Source organism: Zingiber officinale, chromosome 7B, assembly GCF_018446385.1.
Source record: "Zingiber officinale cultivar Zhangliang chromosome 7B, Zo_v1.1, whole genome shotgun sequence".
Classification (NCBI taxonomy): domain Eukaryota; kingdom Viridiplantae; phylum Streptophyta; class Magnoliopsida; order Zingiberales; family Zingiberaceae; genus Zingiber; species Zingiber officinale.
In genome coordinates, this window is record NC_055999.1 from 97,097,093 (window position 1) to 97,120,535 (window position 23,443).

General features: G+C 37.5%; 1 protein-coding gene across 1 annotated transcript; it reads right to left on the bottom strand.

The window, feature by feature from the left end:
- Window positions 1-5,701: 5,701 nt before the first annotated feature.
- On the bottom strand, window positions 5,702-6,247 carry LOC122004581. The gene has a single exon (XM_042559444.1). The coding sequence runs from the start codon at window positions 6,245-6,247 to the stop codon at window positions 5,702-5,704; it is 546 nt and encodes a 181-aa protein (XP_042415378.1).
- Window positions 6,248-23,443: the final 17,196 nt, after the last annotated feature.

The following is a 23,443-nucleotide window of genomic DNA, read 5'->3' on the forward strand; positions in this document are numbered from 1 at the left end:
CTCCTCCCGCAGAGCAGTCACATCTGCCAAGCGGCCAATCTGTTCAGCGATCAGCAGGTCCGCCAACTCCTTGGCCCTTTGCTCAAGGGTCTGGGCCTCAGTGTTCTTTATCTCCAGATAGATAGCCCTGTTCTTTCTAGTGTTAGCCAGCTTGATCTTCTAGTCATACGTCTTGACTTTGGTCTCGAGGCGATCCACCATAGTCTGTAAGCCTGAAGATTTGTGTTGCTCGGCCTCCAGCAGTTTCTTGGTCTTGTCCAGCTCTGCCTTTAGCTCGATGTAAGAAGGCCCTTGGGGGGGAGCCCTGTCGGAAACCTTCAGCCTCTTGAACTCCTCCTCTAGGAGCGCCAGGCAGTTGCTCACCGCAATGCTTTCTACCCAATACTGCAATAGATCGGAGGGAAAAACATCAGTACCGAACGGAAGTAAAGAAGGGAAAGTTGGGTGGAGAGAGTTACCCCGGTGGCCTATTGCATGTGACTACTGCCGAGCAGCCCATGGGGCATCAGAGCAACGCGCGCCCGGGCGTCCTCCCAGACCTTCGCCAGGGGTCCCTGGATGGTTATTTGGTGTTTGGGGCTCGTCGGCCGGTCGGCCGCCGGCAGATATTCCTCCGTCGGAAGATGGAGTATGGCCTTGATGGTTCGATGTCCGCCCAGGGTAGACTGAGCAGACGCTGAAGGGGCAGAGGATTGGCCGGTCGGATCGGAGCGATTAAGAGATCGCTTGATTTTTCGCTGAGCAGGAGGGAGCAAGCTGAGGGGCTGGACGGCGGTAGGCTCTGATGGTCAGTCGCCCAGGGAAGGAGTCCGGTCAGAGGAAATCGCCTCCACAGTAGCGGGGTCGGCTGGAGGAGGGGCGTCCGTCCGCTCGGACGCTTGTACAGCTGAGGTGGCCGAGCGGGTCGGCGTGCCCGTCCGACGATGTTTGCGTCTGGATAGCGGGACTTCATCTCCAACGGACTTTGTTTCCTTGTCCCCAGTAACCGGTTGAACGCCAGAGGGCGCAGTCTCCTCTTCCACCTCGGGGGTGGCGGTCCGAGCGGTGGACGCAGCACTGGTTGTTTTCACCTCTTCGCTCTCACCTTCATGAGAGCCGACCGGAGCGATGCCGAGTTTCTCCGCCTCCTTCGCTGCAGCTGCCTCTATCTCGGCAGCCTTGAGTCTTATCATGCCGAGCACCATCGACTTCATCATGATGCAGCTACAAGAGAGAAAAAGGAAATCAGTTAGACCTCAAAAAAAAGGGGGAAAGACATTTCTTACCAAGGTCGTTCGGAAGCCGTGTTCTGAGCGGACTTAAGCCGAACATATACATCATGCCTTCAGGCAGCAGCTTATGGATGTCCAGCTTCAGCCCGGCCAGCAGGTTGGTTGCGTGGAGATAAGCGGGCTCGGTCCTATACCTCTTCAGGTCGGGCGGAGGTTGCAAGACAGTCTGTCACTTGGTCCCGAAGGGGGGCAACTCGGGGAGACGCAAGAAGAAAAAGTACTCCTTCCAATGCTTATTGAAGGACGACATCTTGTCAAAGAAAATAAGGCCGATCCGAGACTGAAACAAAAAGGTACCCATCTCGGACTGCTTCGGGTAGTAAAAAAGTAATGGAAAACTTGGGGCTTTAAGGGAATGTTTGATGGATCGAAAGCGCTAAAGGGGGGGGAGGGGGGTGAATAACCATGTTTTGGACTCTGAAAACAAGGCTTAAGAGAGATTTTGTTAACCATGTCATACCCACCTAACAGAACTAGCAGTCAATTTCAGAATCAGATTCTGATAAGCAAATGCAGTGATTTCAAGCGTTTGAATCCTACGTTATTGCATGCATCGGTGAAGATCCAAGGCTTCACTGCCAATAAAGATTTGCACAATTATTCTAGGAAAAGAAACTGGTAATTTGTAAAAACACACGACACACCAAAGTCCATACAATTTGTTTCGACACTGTTTTTCTTCACTTCCTAGCAGCAGTTTCCCAAGCATCATTTTATTCTAACAAGCAGCAATTCACACTTAGCTAAAGAAACACAGTCGTGCTCAGAAACAAGCAAGATCATCATATTAGGAACCATAAACATAGGATTGAAGCTTCAAATATGTACCTCACAAGGAGCGTCTCATCTCATTTGCCACGGCCTGTGAGCTCCTTGTCCATGGCCTCGTTAGCTGCTTCCTGGTCCTCATCAAGGAAGATATCCCAATCCCCGTCCCACTGGGGATTTGAAGCTAAGACAAGGATTGACAATGTTCGTGACAGCTTTATAAATCTATATAACGAGTATGTAGGCCACTGCTAATTCTTCAAAACTTCAAGCCTTTTATGCTGGGAATACTAATGGCTACAGTGGGAGTGAATATGTACATGGTGGAGACTGCAAGACTTCTCGCATCACATTGTCTAATACACAGCGTGGATTGGATCGGTATCTTAAAGAGACATCCTCCGGTCATCCAGCAAGATCAGATCTGGATATGTACTTGGAAGAGGCTGTGCATCCCTCAAAAGGTTCTGAAGACAATTTTGATATCCTGGCATGGTGGAAATATAATGCTGCTAAATATCCTGTGCTTTCTATGATGGCCCGTGATATTATGGGCATTCCTATTTCAGTCGTTCCATTAGATAGTGAAGCAAGAACTCTAAATCAGTATTTAAGTTCAACAGATCCAGCGATTATAGAATGCTTGCTATGTTCACAAGATTGGATAGGAAATGAAACATAAGGTAGGACACATTTTACTACTTATTTACTTCTCTTCTAGTTAATTATTTCTTACACTTCCATCTTTATTCTGTTAGTGTCTCCCGTGTATGCTCTTGCAATTATTCCTTCCACAGCATGCTTGGAGATCAATGGTGATGAGTGCATGCTACCTGCTGGTTGTGACTAGACTTCATTGTGAATCTGGTGCTTTGCTCTCACCTTATCCCCTTCGACTTATTGTATCATTTGCGAATCTCATATTTGGTGATTATTGTCTAATTTGTTAAAATATGAGATTTTTGTATGATGTTTTAACTCTCTGTCTTTTGATATCTGTCTATTATTACTCTTAGGCAATTTAGCTAACTTTTTTGCTCCATCTTATGTTGCCTCACTCAAAATGAATCTCTTGGATATGGTCTGAACAAATGTGCTGGTTAGTTTACATTTTAGTGTAGTCAATGTAAACTCTCATTTTATGCGTTGGGATTAATTTTGGCGAATTATACTTTCCCTGGTCTTTGTATTGTATGTTACTGGTGATATAAAATGTTGACTTACAATCGCTTCAAGTGTTCAAATACCCATAGATTTAAGCACCAATGAGAGGATTCAATCAACCGACAATAAAATTAGCATAACACATGTCATGGAGTTGAGATTTAAGAGAAAACTTAAGTAGAAACAATCATCATTGTCACAAGGTAAAGAAAAAACTTAATTAGTAACATCTTTGTGCACTTTCACCAGATGGTTCTCACTTAAATAGAAGACGCTTACACTTAACCAACACTCAAGTAAAATATATAATTTTTAACATCTACTTAACACACGACTCAAAATAAAAATATTGATAGGTACTTCATAGGCCATCTAAATGAAAACTTTCAAGTAAATTGAAGATCGTTCTCCATTTCATTCCTATAATAAAATTTTTAAAAATTAATTAATTAAATAATCAATAAATAACTATTAATTGAAACTTAGAAAAACTAATATAGAATGTACCTTTTAGTGTTCTTCTGCTAGGTGTATGCCTCGTTCGGCTTCGGTTTCAAAGACATTGCTGCATTTTCCACACTTAAAGGCATTTTGCCTATCATGACAATCTCCATTATGCAATTTGAGATTTTTTTTTGAAAAATATATTTTTGTGGAAGGACTCTCTTTCAAACAAGGCAAGCATAGAATTCTTCCATAATCATCATAGAGGGGTGGAGGATTTTTTGTCTTCATTCTTGAATTTGTATAATCATTTCAATACGAGAATGTATTTATAAGAGTGATTCAAATACTTTTGGAATGAAGGACAACTTTCATGATCGGCTCACAATAAAAATGAGAGGAACACAATTAGGGATGTAAATGAACCAAGCCACTTGCGAGCTATTCGAAGCTCGATTCGATAAAAGCTCATTTGAGTTCGTTTAATGAGGCTCATTAAGATAAATGAATCAAGCTCAAGCTTCGTAATATTCGGCTCGTTAGCTCATGAACACGTTCGTTAAGCTCATTAAGTAACTTTTAAATAAAAATAATAATAATTTTGATATTGAATTTATAAATTTTACACTCTACTTATGAAAAATATAGACAAACATATTAAATTTATTTATTAGAATAAAATTATAAATTTTAATAATATTATTATAATTTTCTCTAAATATATAATTTAGTTTTTAATGAATATTTAAATTTATGATTTATATTTATTAAGCTCGTTTAGGCTCGATAAAAGCTCGAATAAGCTCGTGAGCCATGAATATATTCGTTAAATAAAGCTCGAGTTCAGCTCGATTATAAACAAGTCAAGCTTAAATATTTAAGAGTTCGGCTCGGCTCGGCTCGACTCGATTACACCCCTAAACTCAATTATCATTCTTTTGAATTTAACGGATAATTATTAATTGATTAATTATTTATTGAACTTGGATTTTGTCCTTTTGGGCCTGTGACCCATTAGCGATTAGTTGAATTGCAAAACAGATGGATTTTGTAGAGATACAACAAAGTATATATAGTAATATTATGTAAGATTTGAATTGCTAGATCCCTTTCAAGGTTGTAAACATAGTTTCATATTGGAAACACATAGAAAAGATCATGGGTTTATAAGAGAAAAGATATCTCCATTGGTATGAGGTCTTTTGGGGAGAACCCAAGAGCAAAACCATGAGGGCTTAGGCCCAAAGTGGATAATATCATGTCATTGTGGAGATATCTAAATTCTTTTCGATCCTACAATTGGTATCAGAGCCCGGACTGCCAGAAGGTTTAACCGCCGATTGTGCATAAGAGCTATGGTCTGATTGAGCCATGTGGGTACAATATTGATTTCGAACAAAGAAAGTGGGGGCTCCTATGTTCGGATCATGAGGACCAGACACCAGGCAGGAAGTCCTAGTAGGTCGGGTGGACCGAGAGACAGGAAGACCTGGTGGGTCGAGGATCAGACGTGGGAAGCCTATGGTCCTTTGTTTGAGGGGGGGATTGTTGGGGTTGCAAGAAAAGATATCTCCATTGGTATGAGGTCTTTTGGGGAGAACCCAAGAGCAAAACCATGAGGGCTTAGGCCCAAAGTGGACAATATCATGTCATTGTGGAGATATCTAAATTCTTTTCGATCCTACAAGATTATGGTCGGAATTCGATCAGAAGTGGCTGCAATTTCTTTTGAGTTCATCTTTCTATCTAAGTTATAGTTTTGGGTCGAGTCGGACGGTCGAAGGTTGTTGATAGTGGATGGACTATATGGTGCCAAGCAAGGGTTGTCTGCCCACTACCGATAGTCTCTGGCCGCTTGACTCAACCTAAAGAAAAAAAATAAAGAAAAAATAGTATTCATATAATTGTAACAGGTAAGGCATTTCCTTATTCATAAAGAAAAAAATAAACTAAACTTTTAAATTATGATATTTTTATTGATAAAAAAACGAAAGCAAGATTACACTAAATAATATGAATAATTAATCCATTTATCTCGATCATCATTCATAACGTTACATCGATGGAATGAACCAGATTGGCGGAGGTAACGTAATTTCATATGGCAAGCAATAACGCTGAAACTTTTTTTGTTCCAAATTGAAGATGCCAATATCTAAATTTGATCTTCCTTTATCTGCATTGCATCTTGATCCCTCCCAAGTGTCAGTGAAGTAGATACAATTTGCTTCGACTCCAGCAAAATCTTCGATCGATAATAAATAAGCATTATTCATGCCTATAAAAATAGACTTGTTTCCCAAACATCTAACTTCATCCCAATAGGAACTACTCTCACAATTATACTTGAAAACCATCAATCCTATGGTCTCATGCTTTATTGGATCATCATCATCATCGTCATCAGGATCTAGATAAACATATTCTGCACGTCTCAAAATTAGGAATAGTTCGCCAGTGCTTGAGAATGCCAAGTAATGATAATGATATTCACAGATTGGTAAGGAGTCGAAGAATTCAATGTCATCATCAATGATAACTCTTTTGATCGGATCATCTCCACTTAGGTCAATCGCAATAATATATGAAGGACCACCCATTACAGCATAAAATAATCCATCGTAATAAATAATGTCATGCGTAAAAAAGTCTAGATTTATCCATTTGGATGCGCCTGCTTTAGTGTAGGCACTTGGAAATCCATTACAAATAACCATGGCCATATAATTATTGGGAGTTGGGTTGGAGGAGAAGACGACTTTCATTATGCGGTAGTCACGACAAGTTTCCAATTCATGAAAGTAAGAATTTCCATCTGTCTTATAGAATCTGTAACCGCCACAATTAGGTAGAGATTCACAAGGGAAAAGGTGAAGCAAAGAAGGGAGATCGATTTTAGCGCAGGTAAGGGGATTCAAAAGGCTAACGTGAAAAGCTAAATCAACAATGGCAACCCAACTGCCATTAGATCCAGCATAACACATGCCATGGAGCGGAGGCACCGGAGAAAACTTGAAGTAGGAATGATGCTCATTATCTGAAGGTAATGGTAAAAAGGTACACGAGTCATCAATTTGTTGTGCGGGAAGAAGAAGCCAAGGGTACGGAACACTAACAGAAGGGAGAGCCGAGCACCAAGACTTACACACGGTACGAAAAACAATACGATGTGGGAGTTGTAACTTCTCTCCGAGAAGTCTGAGAAGATCAAGAGGAAGCAACGACCAATCATGAGCATCATCATCCATATTGGAGAGAGAAGAGGCGACGATTTTTGCTTTGTCAAAACTCTAAATTGGGGATTGTTGGCTAAAGGTTGTATTATTTATAGTTATAGTATGTTGCCTCGTCAATAAAAAATAATTCTAATTAACAGAATTTTACTTATTTAATAATTTATTGGAACAAATAATTTATATTCTCTTTTACCCGGCAAAGCAAATCTTATTGGGGTCTAATTAGGTGTTAAATCTGTTCGTTAGTCTATTGAAGTATTTTATGGATAACACATTTATCTATTTAAAAATTCAAATTACTTTAAGAAAAGAAAATCTGAATAAAATTAGAAACATTTTATTTATTATATTTGTTTGGAAAAAAATAATCTTGAAAATCTAAATGGCAATATATATATATATATATATATATATATATATATATATATATATATATATATATATATATATATATATATATATATATATATATATATATACACACCAGATATTAATAGATTCAAGTGTTTGCATGGTGTAGAATTTAAAGGCTTGATTTGTCCAAATATTTTATTTCAATGGCTCGAGTACAACTGTTGCCTTTTCATATATATATAATCTAAGCATATGGATTCAAACAGAATGTTTTCTTTATATTTTTTTTTAGAGTATATTTAGGGTTCAAAATTTTAAAATTTAAAGCTGAGTTATAATGAGTTTGAATTAATAAAATTATTCGTCTAGTCTTCATTCTTCCCTCTTGGATTATAATATTCAAAATTTAAAATTTAAAATACTCACAGAGTATATTATATGTATTTAGATTTTAAAATTTTAGGATTTAGAGATTGAGTTATAATGAGTTTAAGCTAATAAGATTTTACTCATGGGGTATAGGGTTTCTTTGAGGACATGTTAATTAAAAAAAGGAATGTAGACGCTTGGATTCAATCCAGGCGCTTGGATCGCTGAGGTGCGTACGGGCACATAGCTATTGGTGCAATCGACCTCCAAGGTTTTAATGTCAGACAAATATGTTTAAATATATTTAAGTATGTAGCTTGATCAAGGGAAGTTCTAGTCATGATTAGGCAAGGGTGAGAAGTCAACTGAGTATTGGAAAGTCCTAGTTGTAGGCTAGGCAAAGGAAATCTCGGTATATCGTGGAGGTCAGGTGGATAGGTCTAGAGGACCTGATCCCTGGGTAGCCGAATATTGAGGCAAGGGAAATCTCGGTATATCGTGGAAATCAGGTGGATAGGTCTAGAGGACCTAATCCCTGGGTAGCCGAATACTGAGTCTTGGTGAGTAAAGCTAGGTGGAGAAAACCCTAGGGGGTGATAATCTTAGGTAACGAGAAGTCTTGGAGGAGTAAACTCCAAGCAAGCTTGATCGCGTGGTCGACCTGACCATCGGATCTCGGTAAATCTAGGTTTAGGTTTACCATTGTATTCTGTATTACTATTATTGTTGTTGGCTAATGTAGTATTGCAGGAAAAGTCTTAGTGGATCATGCGATCAGATACTGAGCAAGTAAAGTCCAAACATGTTTGAAGGACCAATGTGTGGCAGGTAAGTTGAGGTACACAACTGGAGGAGCAACAGTAAGGCCGGGTTCCTGAAGGGAACAACCTAAGGTCGCTGATCCAACTGAAGAAACTGGGAAGGTTTCAAAGTTGAGATCAAGACAGTTCTACTGTCTAATACTATTCATGCATAATATATTATTAATATGCTAACATCTATTTTGCAGGATTATTTTCTAACACTATTTTGTAGGTCCGGCTGGATCGGTCGACCGAACGGAATGATCGGTCAATCGAACAAGGAGAAATCAAAAGTAGTGTTCAGATCAGACCAGAACAGATCAGAGTTCGATCAAAGTTTGATCGGTTGACCGAACTATGATGACTCAGCACAGGACATGCAGTTCATCAACATCGATTAGAAGGAAAAGGAAAAAGAGCTGATCGGTCGACCGAACCCATGGATCGGTCGACCAAACCAATCAACAATTAATGCAGCATTAAAAGAGGATCTCGGAAAATTTCGACGAACAGGGAAGGAGCCTGTTCGATCGATCGAAAAATAGGATCGGTCGATCGAACCCTTAATGACCAGTTAATGCAAAAGATCGAGCTAGCGTCAGACTCCAGCCAGGAAGGAAGGGAGCGGGTTCGGTCGACCGAACAGAGGGATCGATCGACCGAACAACAATGACACTTATAAAAAGGAGCTCGAGGTCTGAGGCTAAAGAACACTTTCTGATCATCTAAAGGCTCTCTTCTACGCAAGCTACACATGCTACAGGTTCTCTACGACTACTCAAGCTACTCCGTCTGAAAGTACCGATCGAGCTTCTATCTCTACATCTTGTTGGTATATTATTTCTTAAGCTTGCATCGTATTATTTCTTTAGTAAGATAGTAGGTTGTTGCTATCTTACTTATTTGTACGATCTGCTTCTTTTCGAGGATTTCGGAAAGAAGGGTTATAGTGGATTGCTGATAATGGGTATTTTTGTGTATTATTTTGACCCTTATACTTAGCATTTTCTACCTTCTCGCATATTTAATGTTGTGTTTATATCATGATTTACGAATACAGACTCATTTTGAACTTAATTGTAAATTTTTTACAAATTGTGGAATTTAATCTCATGTTTTTATTATGATTTTTGTAGGGAATTCAAAGAGCCATGAATTATGATCGAGCCGGATCGAATTTGACTTGATTTGGAAGTCAAATGAAGAAGATCAAGCTGAATCAATATGGACCGTTGATCCAGATCAAGAGAGATCTACCCCTTCAGTCAGATCAAGTGATCCAGCCCTTCATCCTGATTTAAAACGATCTGGACCGTTCATAAAGATCTTTTTCATCCAAAGAAATCAATCTCCAATTCAAAACTCAACCCAATTCTCAAACTCATTCATGAAGCCTACACTTCTAAGCCTTATCCAAAGCCCGATTATAAAAACCAGATTTGAACTCTACCCTTAATGAATCGGATCTAAGCTCTATAGGATACCATTTTCTTAATCCAACCCGGATCCGAACCCGTTAAGAAAACCCTCTTCCTCCCTCACGCGCACAGCAACGCCGATCCCCTCTCTTCTCTCGCGATCTTCCTCCCGCGACTGCGGCTAGGGCAAAGCCGTCCACCTCTTCTCCTTTCTCCCTTCACTCCGGCCGGCGGCGTTTTCTCTTCCCTTGCCTCCGGCCGGCCAGTCCCTTTCGATTTCTTTTTCCCTTACTGTTCGCGTTTTCTTCTCCCGGTCCTCCACAACCCTTTCTTCTCCTCTCCGATCTGCCCCAAGAGGCGACGGCAGCAACCTCCGACAACTCCTGTGAGCGGCAACGATTTCGTCTCAGTGTCCTCAGCCGGTGGATGGGTTCGGCTCCAGCGCGACGAAGTTCCTTTCTTCCCTATTCCAACTCCGCGACGGCGGCTTGAACTCATAGCTAGGATTCCGGCCGGAGTGGTTAGCTCCGGAAGGACTCTTCATCAGGAGGAAGGCGTTCCTTTCTCCATTCTTTCCGCTGTGGAGATCCCTTGCAGACGGCGTTCCGAAAGCAGAGACTCCACAGAGGAATCCGGCTGTGTCTTCATCTTCTCCGGTGGAAGCTGCTGTGGAGCCATTCTTCATCTGTGGACGGCGTTCCGGAAGCAGTGAAGATCCATCTCAGTGCATACTCCCATCCCGGCAGAAGCTCTCCAATTCCGGCAGATCACTCAAGCAAACAGGTCGTGAGCAGGGGCAGCCACTGTGTTGCAGTCCACCGGTGCTGGCGTTCCAAATCCGGGCCTCTGTGTGACGACGGAGGTAGTCGATTGGTAGTTGGATTGGTGGAGGAATGGGTGTGGTTGATTAATTTAGTTTGTTTCCATGTTTTATTTGTTTGTCTTTCTTCTTATGCATTTTGGATATTGTAGTTTTTTATTTGATTCATGTTTGAATTGCTTAGTTGTTAGTTTACATTCATGTTAATTGTTTAAGGTTAATGTAGTGTACTTTCTTGTTTAATTAGGTTGTTATGTTTGTTATTGCTTCTTAGATTGATAGATTGCACTTGGTTTAGTTTCATATTCTGTTTAGTTTCATTTATGTATGAACGTTGATCTTGTGTCATAGGGTGACAATGTGGTACAAGTTTAACTTTTATGCATAATTAGGTTTTGGTTAATCGTTGTTAAAGTTGTTTTGTTTAATTATTTTTGTTTAACCGTTGCTTTCTTTGTGCATGTTTGAGTCTTTATTATGTTTTATGTTATGCCTATTGATAGATGATCTTGTGTCGTAGCGTGACAATGCGATGCAGGAAAATCTTCGATAGTTAGATATGATAGTTGGTTAATTTCTTTACGCATGTTTCTTTGTAGAAAGGATCCTCGCAGCGTAGAGTGACACTGCGTTGTGAGTTCATATTTGTTGATTAGTTAGGATTTCCTTATTTGCATTAGGTGTAGAAATTCTAAAACAAAACCCCTATTATTCGATTTCGTCTGAGAGCAAACGTCCTATCATTGGTTCCACGTGAGAGACGACCCGGTCCTTTACTATACTACTTAGTGTAGGTTAAGGGGTTCGATACACTAGAAATGAATTAATTTGATTCTGCGCAAGTGACAGTTACGCTTACCAATTGTCCATCGGTACGGTCAAGGATCGCGGGCCTTGGAGTAGAAGTCGACCTAGGCTCCGAACCAAGTAACCGAACGACTCTTCCATTTTACTTTCCGTTGCTTGCTCTAATTGTTTTTAAATACGAAAAGAAAAGTTTTTAAAAGTGCGATATTCACCCCCTTCTATCGCACTCATCTGATCTAACAATTCGTATCATAGCCTCGTTAGCTCTGAAACTACTGAATCATTTTTCAAAGCATTTTTAACAACTTTTTCTTTTCTTCAATTTCTTTTCTTTTAAATATTTTTTTCTTATTATTTCTATTTTTCAAGCACTATTAATCCCAAGACAAAAGTCTTGTAAATCGGTTTGTTATTTCCTTTTCTTGCAAGAATGTCGACATCTTATCAAGAAGGGAGAAGTATCTACGACCCTCCACCATACGATCAAGTCTACTTCAATTACCGGAGGCAAATGATGGAATGCTTCGTTGGAAGCAACAATTTCGACAACTGGATCACACTAAGATAATCTTCTCAAAATTCAGAAGCAAACACAAAGGTAATAGACATTTTAATTAGTGTTTTGCCTAATAAAGTTTTGTGTCAATTAGAAGATTACAAGAACGCATTCGAGATGTGGATCAAATTGATCGAACTTCACGAGACTCCGTCGAGGCTAGAAGATCAAGGCGAAAATGAGTTCGAATCCGAGTCCGAATCCGGAGAGCTATCCTCAGAACCAGATCTAGAAAAATAATACCAAATCAACTTCATCGCACTAGTGGTTGAGGAGGATGATGGATCCGAACCCGAGTCCGACCAAACACTCGAGCTTGAATCCGAAACGACAATGGTCAAGGGGGAGAATCCTAATGAGGATTCAAAAGGTAATATTATAAATAGAAAATTTAAAGAACACATAACATGTTTTCATTGCAGTGAAAAGGGACACTACAAAAATAAATGTCCGATAAATCGATCCGCACAATCGGAGGTAAAGGAGGAACCTGTTGGTGCGGGAAGCATCCGACGATCGAACCCAAGTTTTGATAATGGCAAAGGGTTCAAAGTTAAGTCTTGTTGTTATCTAACATGTTGAATGAGTGTTTCAGGAAAGTCCTAACTGTGGTTAGGCAAAGGTGAAAGTCCTAGGGGGTGGTAACCCTAGGTCCTAGGGGGCGGTAACCCTAGGTGGAGGAAAGTCCTAGCTGCGGTTAGGCAAAGGGAAAACCCTAGGGGGCGGTAACCCTAGGTCACAGGGGGTGGTAACCCTATGCGGAAAGTCTTGGCAGGTCGATGACTTCAGGCAAAAGTCCTAGGGGGTGGTAACCTTAGGTGGAAAGTCCTGGTGTCGTGAACCAGGTGAAAGACTGGACTATTCGGGAAGCGGATGTCCAGTAGAAAGTCCGAAAGCGTCGAGTGCTGAGCAAAAGTCCAGTCGATCTGGAGGATCATACTGGCAACAGGTAAATCTCCTGAGGGGAGTAGGTGAGGACGCGTTCCCCGTAGAGGGAACAGTAGACATCGAGTCGACCTAGGGTTTTCGGACGGAAACCCGAAGTCAAACTCGGATAGTCCGGAGACTGTCATTACTTCATATTCATACTATTATTTTGTATTAACTTTGTGGTGCAGGTATTTTTGGATTAACATACTTGCAGGTACCAAAAACACAAAGAAGAACTCGGATGAACAGTGTCCGAGGCGCCTCCATGGAGCTTGGAGGCACCTCGGGTGCGAAGGTGAGCTGGCTGTGCGCTGGAGTTGGAGGCACCTTAAAGGGCAGTGAAGGCGCCTTGGACCGCAGCATGGAGGCGCCTTGAAGGCGCCTTCAAAGGGATAATGCGCGACTTGATCAGCGCTTATCGACGCGTGCGACCCGGGGCTTGGAGGCGCCTCGGACAGCCTTGGAGGCAGTGTTCGAGCACCTCTTCCAGAACAACGCTCTCCGAATAATCTCTTGCTACGTGCTGCGAACCTGACGACCCAAAAGTGCTGCGGCGTGACACCAACGACCCGGAACTACTCTTCTCAATCTTTAGTTGTCGGTATAAAGTTTATGAGCTGTAAATTCTTATAATTGTACAAATTATCGTGCTTATAGTTGTTGCCCACCGAAAGCGATCAAGGATCGCGGGCCTTCGAGTAGGAGTCGATCTAGGCTCCGAACGAAGTAAATAGTTTGCCTCTTTGTGTGATTGTTTTTATTTCCGCTGCATTTACTCGAACAGTTTTACGATTCCGAAAAAGTGAAAGCCGCTAGCGCTATTCACCCCCCCTCTAGCGCTTCTCGATCCAACAGAACCGATGCCTAGAGTCCGGAAAAGGAAAGACCACATAGAATGTTTCAAATGTAAAAGGATTAGACACTACAAATTTCAATGTTCGGAAAGAAGATCCAAGGATCCAGGGGGAGCAATTAAGGTAAAACAATTTATTTTACATGAAAAATTATATGCTTTAGATCCTTCTTGTTTGAATTACACTATGAATTTAAAAAAGCATGAAAATCCTACATTAACATTACTTAACAAAAATAATAAAAACTTAATTAATTCAAATATAACTAAAATTGATCAAATCAACCCAAACTTTAATCAAGACTCAGATCTAGTTAATCAAAATATTCAAGATAATTTGAATTTAAATCAAAATAATAATCATCTAAAATTAACTAATAGTAAACAGAACTTAACTAAAAATTTAGAAAGTAAAAATAAGAAACTAAACTATAAATCAAATTTTAGAAAACTAGAAAGACAAAATAATATTTTGGAAAACAAAAATAATAAATTAGAAAACATTATTAATAATTTTATCAACTCACAAAATCTAGATTTAAGTTATAAATCAAAACCAAATCTAAAACAAAACTTTCATAAGCTTAGTTATAATCATGTACCCTTTAATTATGAAACTAATAATAATAATAATAATAATAATAATAATAATAACAACAACAACAACAACAAAATACTAAACAATAATAACTATAAAATTTAAACAACAATCATTATTAATAGACAATAATAATAATAATAACAGCAACAATATAACAATAATATTAACCATAAAATAATAACAACAACAATAATAAAATAATAATAATAAAACAACAACAATATCAACAATATAAACAATTTGTATCATGCACGACTTGTTTGAATTGCCATGATAATACATATTTATCTGTTGTATAACATGTCATGCATCTTTTTTTAATTTAGAATGGTTAGTTAAAAAGGTTTACCAAATCCTAACAATATAGCATCGGAATGGATTGAGATGATAGTACGTCAAGGAAATTTTGTCGAAGGCATCTCTAGGCTGAATCTTGCGTATTCTACTTGGTGCACTAGACTTAGTGGATATGACCGAAGCTACCCCAGTCAAACATGAGCTAGTTAGACTAAAATTTAATATTAAATTTTTTTGGGCGAGAACAGTTTGAAAAGTATTCAGCAAGTGGTCTACCGTTGATACACAAGAAAATCATATGTCTCGCCACTAAACTAAAAACTTATCCTTAGGAAGACTGTTTGATTAACCCAAAGCTAAGTTTGAATCTAATATGAGTTTAATAACCTTTTTTAAATCTAACTAAAAACTTAATTAAAATTATTTAATTCAAATATTAAACCTAATTATGAAAACCCAATTTAATTTAAATGTAAAATGTAAAAAACATAACTTAAAATCTAAAATTACAACTTTAATTAAATTAATCAAAATTAAATTCAAACTTCACTAACACTCATATTAAATTAATAATAATAAAATAAATAAATAAATTAAAATAAAATTAATTTAAACTAAACTTAAACTTAAATTAACTCAAGTATACTTAAAAAAAAACAAAATAAAACAACTTTAAAACTAAATTATTTATTAATTAACCCTAATCAATAACTAATTTACCTTAATAGACATAATTAATCTTTAAGGACTTTAACTTTAACCAATATTAAATCAATAATTAATAACTTTAACTTAATTAATCATTAACTTTACAATTTAACTTAATACACTTAATTAATTATTAATGAATTTCCACTTGAAATCTTAACTTTAATCAACAAATTTACTAATTCAACATTAAACAAATTTAAATAAAATTAATTCTTAAATCTTTACCTAATTCCTAAGAAACTAATTAATCCTTAATTAATAATAATTCATGATCAATTAAATGAAACTTTAATCAATAATTAAATTAATAATCAACCTTAATTGAAATAAGCAATCCAACAATTATAAATTAAATTTTTTATCTAGAACTCAATCTTTGAATTATTTCAAATTAAGTTTAACTAGATCATCAATCTAAAAAATCAACCTATAACCATAAAAATTAAAATTAATTTTTAACCTAATTAATAATCACTCAATTACAAATCAACTTTAAATTAACCCTAAATTAATTCTTTATTAATTAGCTAATTATCTTTAACAAATAACTTTACAATTTCTAAACCAAACATTAATTTATAAATTCCATTAATTCCCAAAATTCAAATTAATCCTAATAATTTATTTTAACCCAAAAATTAACTTAACATAATCAAAGTTCAACTAAAAAATTCAATTTAAATTTCAACAAACTCAAAATCAATAAAGTCATTTCACACAATCATAAGATAACCATACTTGAAAATTTATATGATAACCATACTTGAAAATTTAGAATGGGTGAGATGCTAAGAAAATTAAAATTTAAAATATTTTTTAAAATTATTTTGAAAACTTATAAATCTATTTTCTTAAGAAATATTTTTTAAATTTTGATTGATGATTGATTGGGTGTATTATATAAATTATTCACCATCTAAGTCTTTAGATCTTTAAGTCAACTATGACCCTTAGACACATCTAAGAATATCTTCTTTGTGGGTAATAATTATACCTAAAAAGAGTGTCTGGTTAAGGGGGAGAGGCTATACTGAAGGAAATATTTTTTTTTTGAAATATTTTCAAAAAGGGTTTCAAAAGTTTTAATTTCAAGTATTTTTTTTAAATCTTACTTTTGAAAAATATTTTGAAAATTGTTTTCAAACATTCTTTTGAAAAATGTTTGATAAAAATTATTTACAAATATTTTTGAAAATTATATTTAAAATCTCTTAATTCTTATCAAATATATTTTGAAAATTACTTGGACAATTATTTTGAAAGGATCTTGGTTTTACAAAAATATTTTAAGCCTTGAAACATTCTTTGAAAATCAATTTCAAAAGTAACATTTAACAAAATTTATGAAAAACTCTTTGAAAAAGATGCTTGATAAAGACTCTTTACAAATATTTTTGAAAATTATTCCTTAAAAATATTTTTGAAAGAAATTTTGAGAAATTTTGCAAACATTAAAACTTCTATATCATGGTTTTGCAAAAATATTTTTAAGTCTTGAAATGTATTTTTGAAAAATATTCTTGAAAGATTTTACTTAGTGTATTCTTTGAAAATTTATTGAAAATTATATGGAAATGATATTGAAAACTCCTTCAAAAGCATTTTTGACACCGAGAACCGATATTATTTTCAAAATATATTTGATGTATGTTTAATTTTAAAACCCAATATACATCTTCTATTGTCTTTCAAAAGAGTGAGGGAATACCTTAAGGACTATCCTGAGAATGTTTAAGGTATTACATCATTGTTGGTGCAAAACTTAAGAATACCTTAGCAATCAATGATATTTATGAAGAATTCTTTTTGTTGTATAACAATAGGGGGAGAAGAAGTGTTTAAGTTAGAAATCTAAATTTTTTGAATTGACCTAACCTAAACATATTTGTCAAACATCAAAAAGGGAGAGATTGTTGGTGCAATCGATCTCCAAGGTTTTAATGTCAGACAAATATGTTTAAGTATGTTTAAGTATGAAGCTTGATTAAGGGAAGTTCTAGTCATGGCTATGCAAGGGTGAGAAGTCAATTGAGTATTGGAAAGTCCTAGTTGTAGGCTAGACAAAGGAAATCTCGGTATATCGTGGAAGTCAGGTGGATAGGTCTGGAGGACTTGATCCTTGGGTAGCCGAATACTGAGGCAAGGAAAATCTCGGTATATCGTGGAAGTCAGGTGGATATGTCTGGAGAACCTGATCCCTGGGTAGCCGAATACTGAGTCTTGGTGAGTGAAGCCAGGTGGAGAAAACCCTAGGAGGTGATAACCTTAGGTAACGAGAAGTCTTGGAGGAGTGAACTCCAAGCAAGGTTGATCGGATGGTTTCTGATCGATCGCACGCGGTTGACCGGACCAGCGGATCTCGGTAAATCTAGGTTTAGGTTTATCATTATATTCTATATTACTATTATTGCTATTGGCTAATGTAGTATTGTAGGAAAAGTCTTAGTGGATCAGACGATCAGACACTGAGCAGACAAAGTCCAAACAAGTATGAAGGACCAATGTTTGGCAGGTAAGTTGAGGTAAGCAACTGGAGGAGCGACAGTGAGGTCGGGTTCCTGAAGGAAACAACCTAAGGTCGCTGATCCAACTGAAGAAACTGGGAAGGTTTCAAAGTTGAGATCAAGACAGTTCTATTGTCTAATACTATTCATGCATAATATATTATTACTGTGCTAACATCTGTTTTGCAAGTTTATTGTCTAACACTGTTTTGTAGGTCCCGCTGGATCGGTCGACCGAACCGGAGGATCGGTCGACCGAATAAGGAGAAATCAAAGTAGTGTTTAGATCAGACCAGAACAGATCAGAGTTCGATCAAAGTTTGACCGGTCAACAGAATAGTAAGATCGGTCGACCGAACAATGATGACTCATCACAGGACAGTTCATCAGCATCGATCAGAAGGAAAAGGAAAAAGAGCTAATCGATCGACCGAACCCATGGATCGGTCGACCGAACCAATCAACAATTAATGCAGCATTAAAAGAGGATCTCGACAAATTTCGATGAACAAGGAAGGAGCCTATTCGGTCGACCGAAAAATAGGATCGGTCAACCGAACCCTTAATAACCAGTTAATGCAAAAGATCGAGCCAGTGTCAAACTCCAGTCAGGAAGGAAGGGAGCGAGTTCGGTCGACCGAATAGAGGGATCGGTCGACCGAACGACAATGACACTTATAAAAAGGAGCTCGAGGTCTGAGGCTGAAGAACACTTTCTGATCATCTAAAGGCTCTCTTCTACGTAAGCTGGACGTGTTACAAGTTCTCTGCGACTACTCAAGCTACTCCGTCCAAAAGTATCGACCGAGCTTCTATCTCTACATCTTGTCGGTATATTATTTCTTAAGCTTGCATTGTATTATTTCTTTAGTAAGATAGTAGGTTGTTACTATCTTACTCATTTGTACGATCTGCTTCTTTCCGAGGATTTTGGAAAGAAGCGTTATAGTGGATTGCCCATCGGTGCGGTCAAGGATCGTGGGCCTTGGAGTAGGAGTCTGTAACACCCACGAAATTATAAGATAAGTATATGAGTGTTATTTTCTTTAGAGCATATAAATAAAAAGAATAAGAGAAAATAAAAAAAATAGAAATCAAAATAGAATAAGAAGAGAGTAGGTCAAAGATTGAACCTTGAACCTCCCACAAGTAATAGAGTTAAATTAGTGGATGGAACCATTAGAGAAATGAATGATAAGTGAATAAAAGAGAATAGAAATAGTAGTTAAAGGAGAGAAAATGGTTAAGTAAAAGAGCAAGAGAAAACTAAGTTGCTTACCTTCTTTTCCTCTTGATTAAGAAAAGAAGCAAGCAAAAGATAAATTACCTATTCCCCTCCCTATTCCCCTCCCTCTCTCTATTTTCGTGGGAATTAAAGGAATGAGGGAAAAGAGGAGTTGAGGGAATGAATGAAGACATGCTTCATTTACAAAGGAATAAATTGGATTGGGAGAAGAAAAAACAAGAGATTAAATTCTTTTTCTTCCTCCTTCCTTCTCCTTCTTCATTCTCCACCGAAACCAAGAGCCCCTCCCTCTCCTTATTCCAAAAGCTAAGCTAAGTTCCTCTCCAAGAAAACTAATTTTCGAGAAGAAGCCTTCAAGATCTACCCCTTCCAAGCAAGAGAAACAAAAGGAGGTGCAAGAAGAAGAAGCTCTCTCCTTCCTTTGCACCTAGGATACCTTTTTCCTTAAGAAAAAAAAAATCACAAGCGAAAGGATGTAAGTATCCCCTCACCTGTGGTACAAGTAGTTTATAGGTGCTTTCATTTATGAAAATAGATTTCTAAAAATCTAAGGGGTGATCCATGGTAAGTTCGGCCAACAAGAAGAGGGACCCTAGAAAAGATTAGACCCTAAATATGCTCACCATGTTTTCTTATGATATGAACCCTTGATAAGAGCTTTGCTTAATATCCTCCTACTTATATGTGGCTTAGAATTTGAATTTTCTCTCTTTAAACTTTCGGCCAAGACAAGATTAAGGGCCTAGGAGAACTTAAAACCTAAACCAAGCATGCTATGATTTTTCCTTATGATAGAATATGAAGTAACATGATTTTTCTCATGCTTGTATGTGGATTGGAACCTTATTTCATGCTTCATGGACTTTCGGCCACAACAAGTTTAAGGGCCTAGGAAACTTAGAACCTAACCTAATTATGCTCATGATGTTCCTTGTAATAATTGCTATGATATTGGTTTAGGGTTTCCATGCTTTTATGACACTTGAAACCTAGTTCCAAGCCTTAAAGGTTTCGGCCACAACAAGTTTAAGGGCCTAGGAAACTTGGAACCTAACCTAATTATGCTCATGATGTCCCTTGTAATAATTGCTATGATATTGGTTTAGGGTTCCCATGTTTTTATGACACTTGAAACCTAGTTCCAAGCTTTACAAGTTTCGGCCACAACAAGTTTAAGGGCCTAGGAAACTTGGAACCTAATCTAATTATGCTCATGATGTCCCTTGTAATAGTTGCTATGATATTGGTTTAGGGTTCCCATGTTTTTATGGCACTTGAAACCTAGTTCCAAGCTTTACAAGTTTCGGCCACAACAAGTTTAAGGGCCTAGGAAACTTAGAACCTAACCTAATTATGCTCATGATGTTCCTTGTAATAATTGCTATGATATTGGTTTAGGGTTCCCATGTTTTTATGACACTTGAAACCTAGTTCCAAGCTTTACAAGTTTCGGCCACAACAAGTTTAAGGGCCTAGGAAACTTAGAACCTAACCTAATTATGCTCATGATGTTCCTTGTAATAATTGCTATGATATTGGTTTAGGGTTCCCATGTTTTTATGACACTTGAAACCTAGTTCCAAGCCTTAAAGGTTTCGGCCACAACAAGTTAAGCCTAGGGAACTTGGAACCTAACCTAATTATGCTCATGATGTTCCTTGTAATATTTGCTATGAAATTGGTTTAGGGTTCACATGCTTGAATGTTGATTTTAACCCAATGTGATGCTTGATAAGATTCGGCCATGATAAGTTTATAAGCTTAGAACCTAACCTAAACATGCTCATGATGTTCCTTATGGTATATAATATGATATTGGTTTAGGGTTCAAATGCTTGTATGTTGATTTTTAACCTAAGTCACAACTATATGTTTCGGCCACTATATGACATTAGGGTTACGGATCTAAATATGATTTCCCATGTACCTCACATGCAATGTTTTATGATGTGGTAAGAGCTTGCTATGCTTCTATGTTTAATTAAGTATACTTATGATCTATGCATGTTGGTAACCCTTATGATGTGTTGTGTGCCCAAGTTATGTATGCTATTTATGATGAGCTGTGTGCCCAAATTATGCATGATATTATGATGAGCTGTGTGCCCAAACTATACATGCTTTTATGATGAGCTGTGTGCCCAAACTATGCATGCTTTTATGATGAGCTGTGTGCCCAAACTATGCATGTACTTATGATGTGTTGTGTGCCCAAATTATACATGCTATTATGATGAGCTGTGTGCCCAAATGTTGTATGGTATGATAAAAAAAATATGATGTGCATGAAATAATAAGAACCATGATATGTATGACATGCTACTTTACTTTATATGACTTGTACCAAGGGTGGACTCCATAAGCGCCCTGGGGTCGATGGACTAAGAAACGAGCCTCGTTAGGGATGGGCTCCCAAGTGCCCCTAGGTCGATGGACTAAGAAACAGGCCTAGTATGTATGCCTTGTAGGGTTCAAGACTTGCTACCTTAGACCTACATAGGACGCGCGCATTTATGTATGTGGTACAAGCCGGGGCCCTAATCATGTTGAGATTATGTTTAAGTATGTATGTAATAAGTTTTCAAAAGACATGTTGCATATATTTTTCATGATACATGTTTTTGAAAGTCATCTCGCATAACACCTTATGATTATGTTATGATATGCCATGATACTTATGATTATGTTATGTTATGCTAGGATGCACTTTATGATTATATCATGATATGCCATGATGCTTATGATTATGTTATGTTATGCTAGGATGCACTTTATGATTATATCATGATATGCCATGATACTTATGATTATGTTATGTTATGCTAGGATGCACTTTATGATTAGATCATGATATGCCATGATGCTTATGATTATGTTATGTTATGCTAGGATGCACTTTATGATTTTACCATGATATGCCATGATGCTTATGACTATATTATGTTAAGCTAGGATGCACTTTATGATATGCCATGATACATTACGATTATGTTACGACATGATGCTTCTATACATGATATGATGAGTTTGCCTTTATGCTTTATGCCTTGGAGATTATGCTATGCTATACGTTTATTTTTGTGAGTAGGAAAGGATCTTACTGAGCCTTGTGTGCTCATAGCTTACTTTCCTTGTACCACAGATAAAGGTAAAGAATGGATGTACTAAGGGAGCAGCAGGAGGAGGCAAGAAGGACGTGTGTAGTAGTGACTCGGCTAAAGAGAAAGACCTGCTTCTAGTTAATAAGAATTATGCTTATGTCGTTCTTTTATGACTCCATGACATTTCATCATGCTCATTGGTATTATGGCTTAAAGTTATGTTAAGCATGCTATGTGACTTTATGTGATAGGTAGTTAGTGATGATGATTTGAAAAGTAAAGGAAAAGTTTTAAAAAAAAAAAGAATATACTATAGATAAGACTTCCGCTGTTTTAAAGAAGAAAAGATAAGTAACCCCCGTCAGATTGAGCAGGAAGGGGCGGGGCATTACAGAGTCAGAGTCGAGCTAGGCTTCGAACCAAGTAACCGAACGAGTCTTCCATTTTACTTTCCGCTGCTTACTCTAATTGTTTTTAAATACGAAAAAAAAAGTTTTTAAAAGCGCGATATTCACCCTCCTTCTCTATCGCACTCATCAGATCTAACAATAGTGTCCCGTCTGTAGTAGAGCAAAGCTCTCTCTCTATATATAAATAAATAAAGAAGGATATCCTATATAATTTATCCTACACAATCATGAGCTACATTGAACGTGGATCCTCTAATGCGATCTTTACTCATTTTTTATTTCTCTCTCATCTGTATTTAATTTTCTTTCTCTCCTGCATGTAAGTCTCTCACCTACATACAATGTGATGCTGGTTTTTAAAAACCAATGCCAACACTATTTTAAAACCAACACTAGCCAACACAATGTTGGTGTTGGTCTTTAAAGACCATCACCAATGCTGGCTTCAAACCAGCATCATCCAACACCACATTGGTGCTTGTCTTTAAAGACCAGTACCAGCACCAACGCTGGTTTGAAACCAGTACCAGGTTAGTGTTGGTCTTTAAAGACTAGCACCAACCGGTGTTTGTTTACTAATGTTGGTGCTGATCTTGAAGACCAGCTGGTGCTGGTCTTGAACACCAACACTAAGGTGTTGGTGCTGATATTTCAAGACTAACACCAATGTGGTGTTGGTCTTGAAAGACCAGTACCAACGTGGTGTTGATTTGAAACCAGCTTTGATGCTGATCTTTAAAGATCAACATCAACGTGGTGTTGATCTTTAAAGATTAGCAC

Coding starts and splice junctions, on each gene's coding strand:
- LOC122004581 (XM_042559444.1), bottom strand. CDS start 6,247: ATGGGTGGTCCTTCATATATTATTGCGATTGACCTAAGTGGAGATGAT.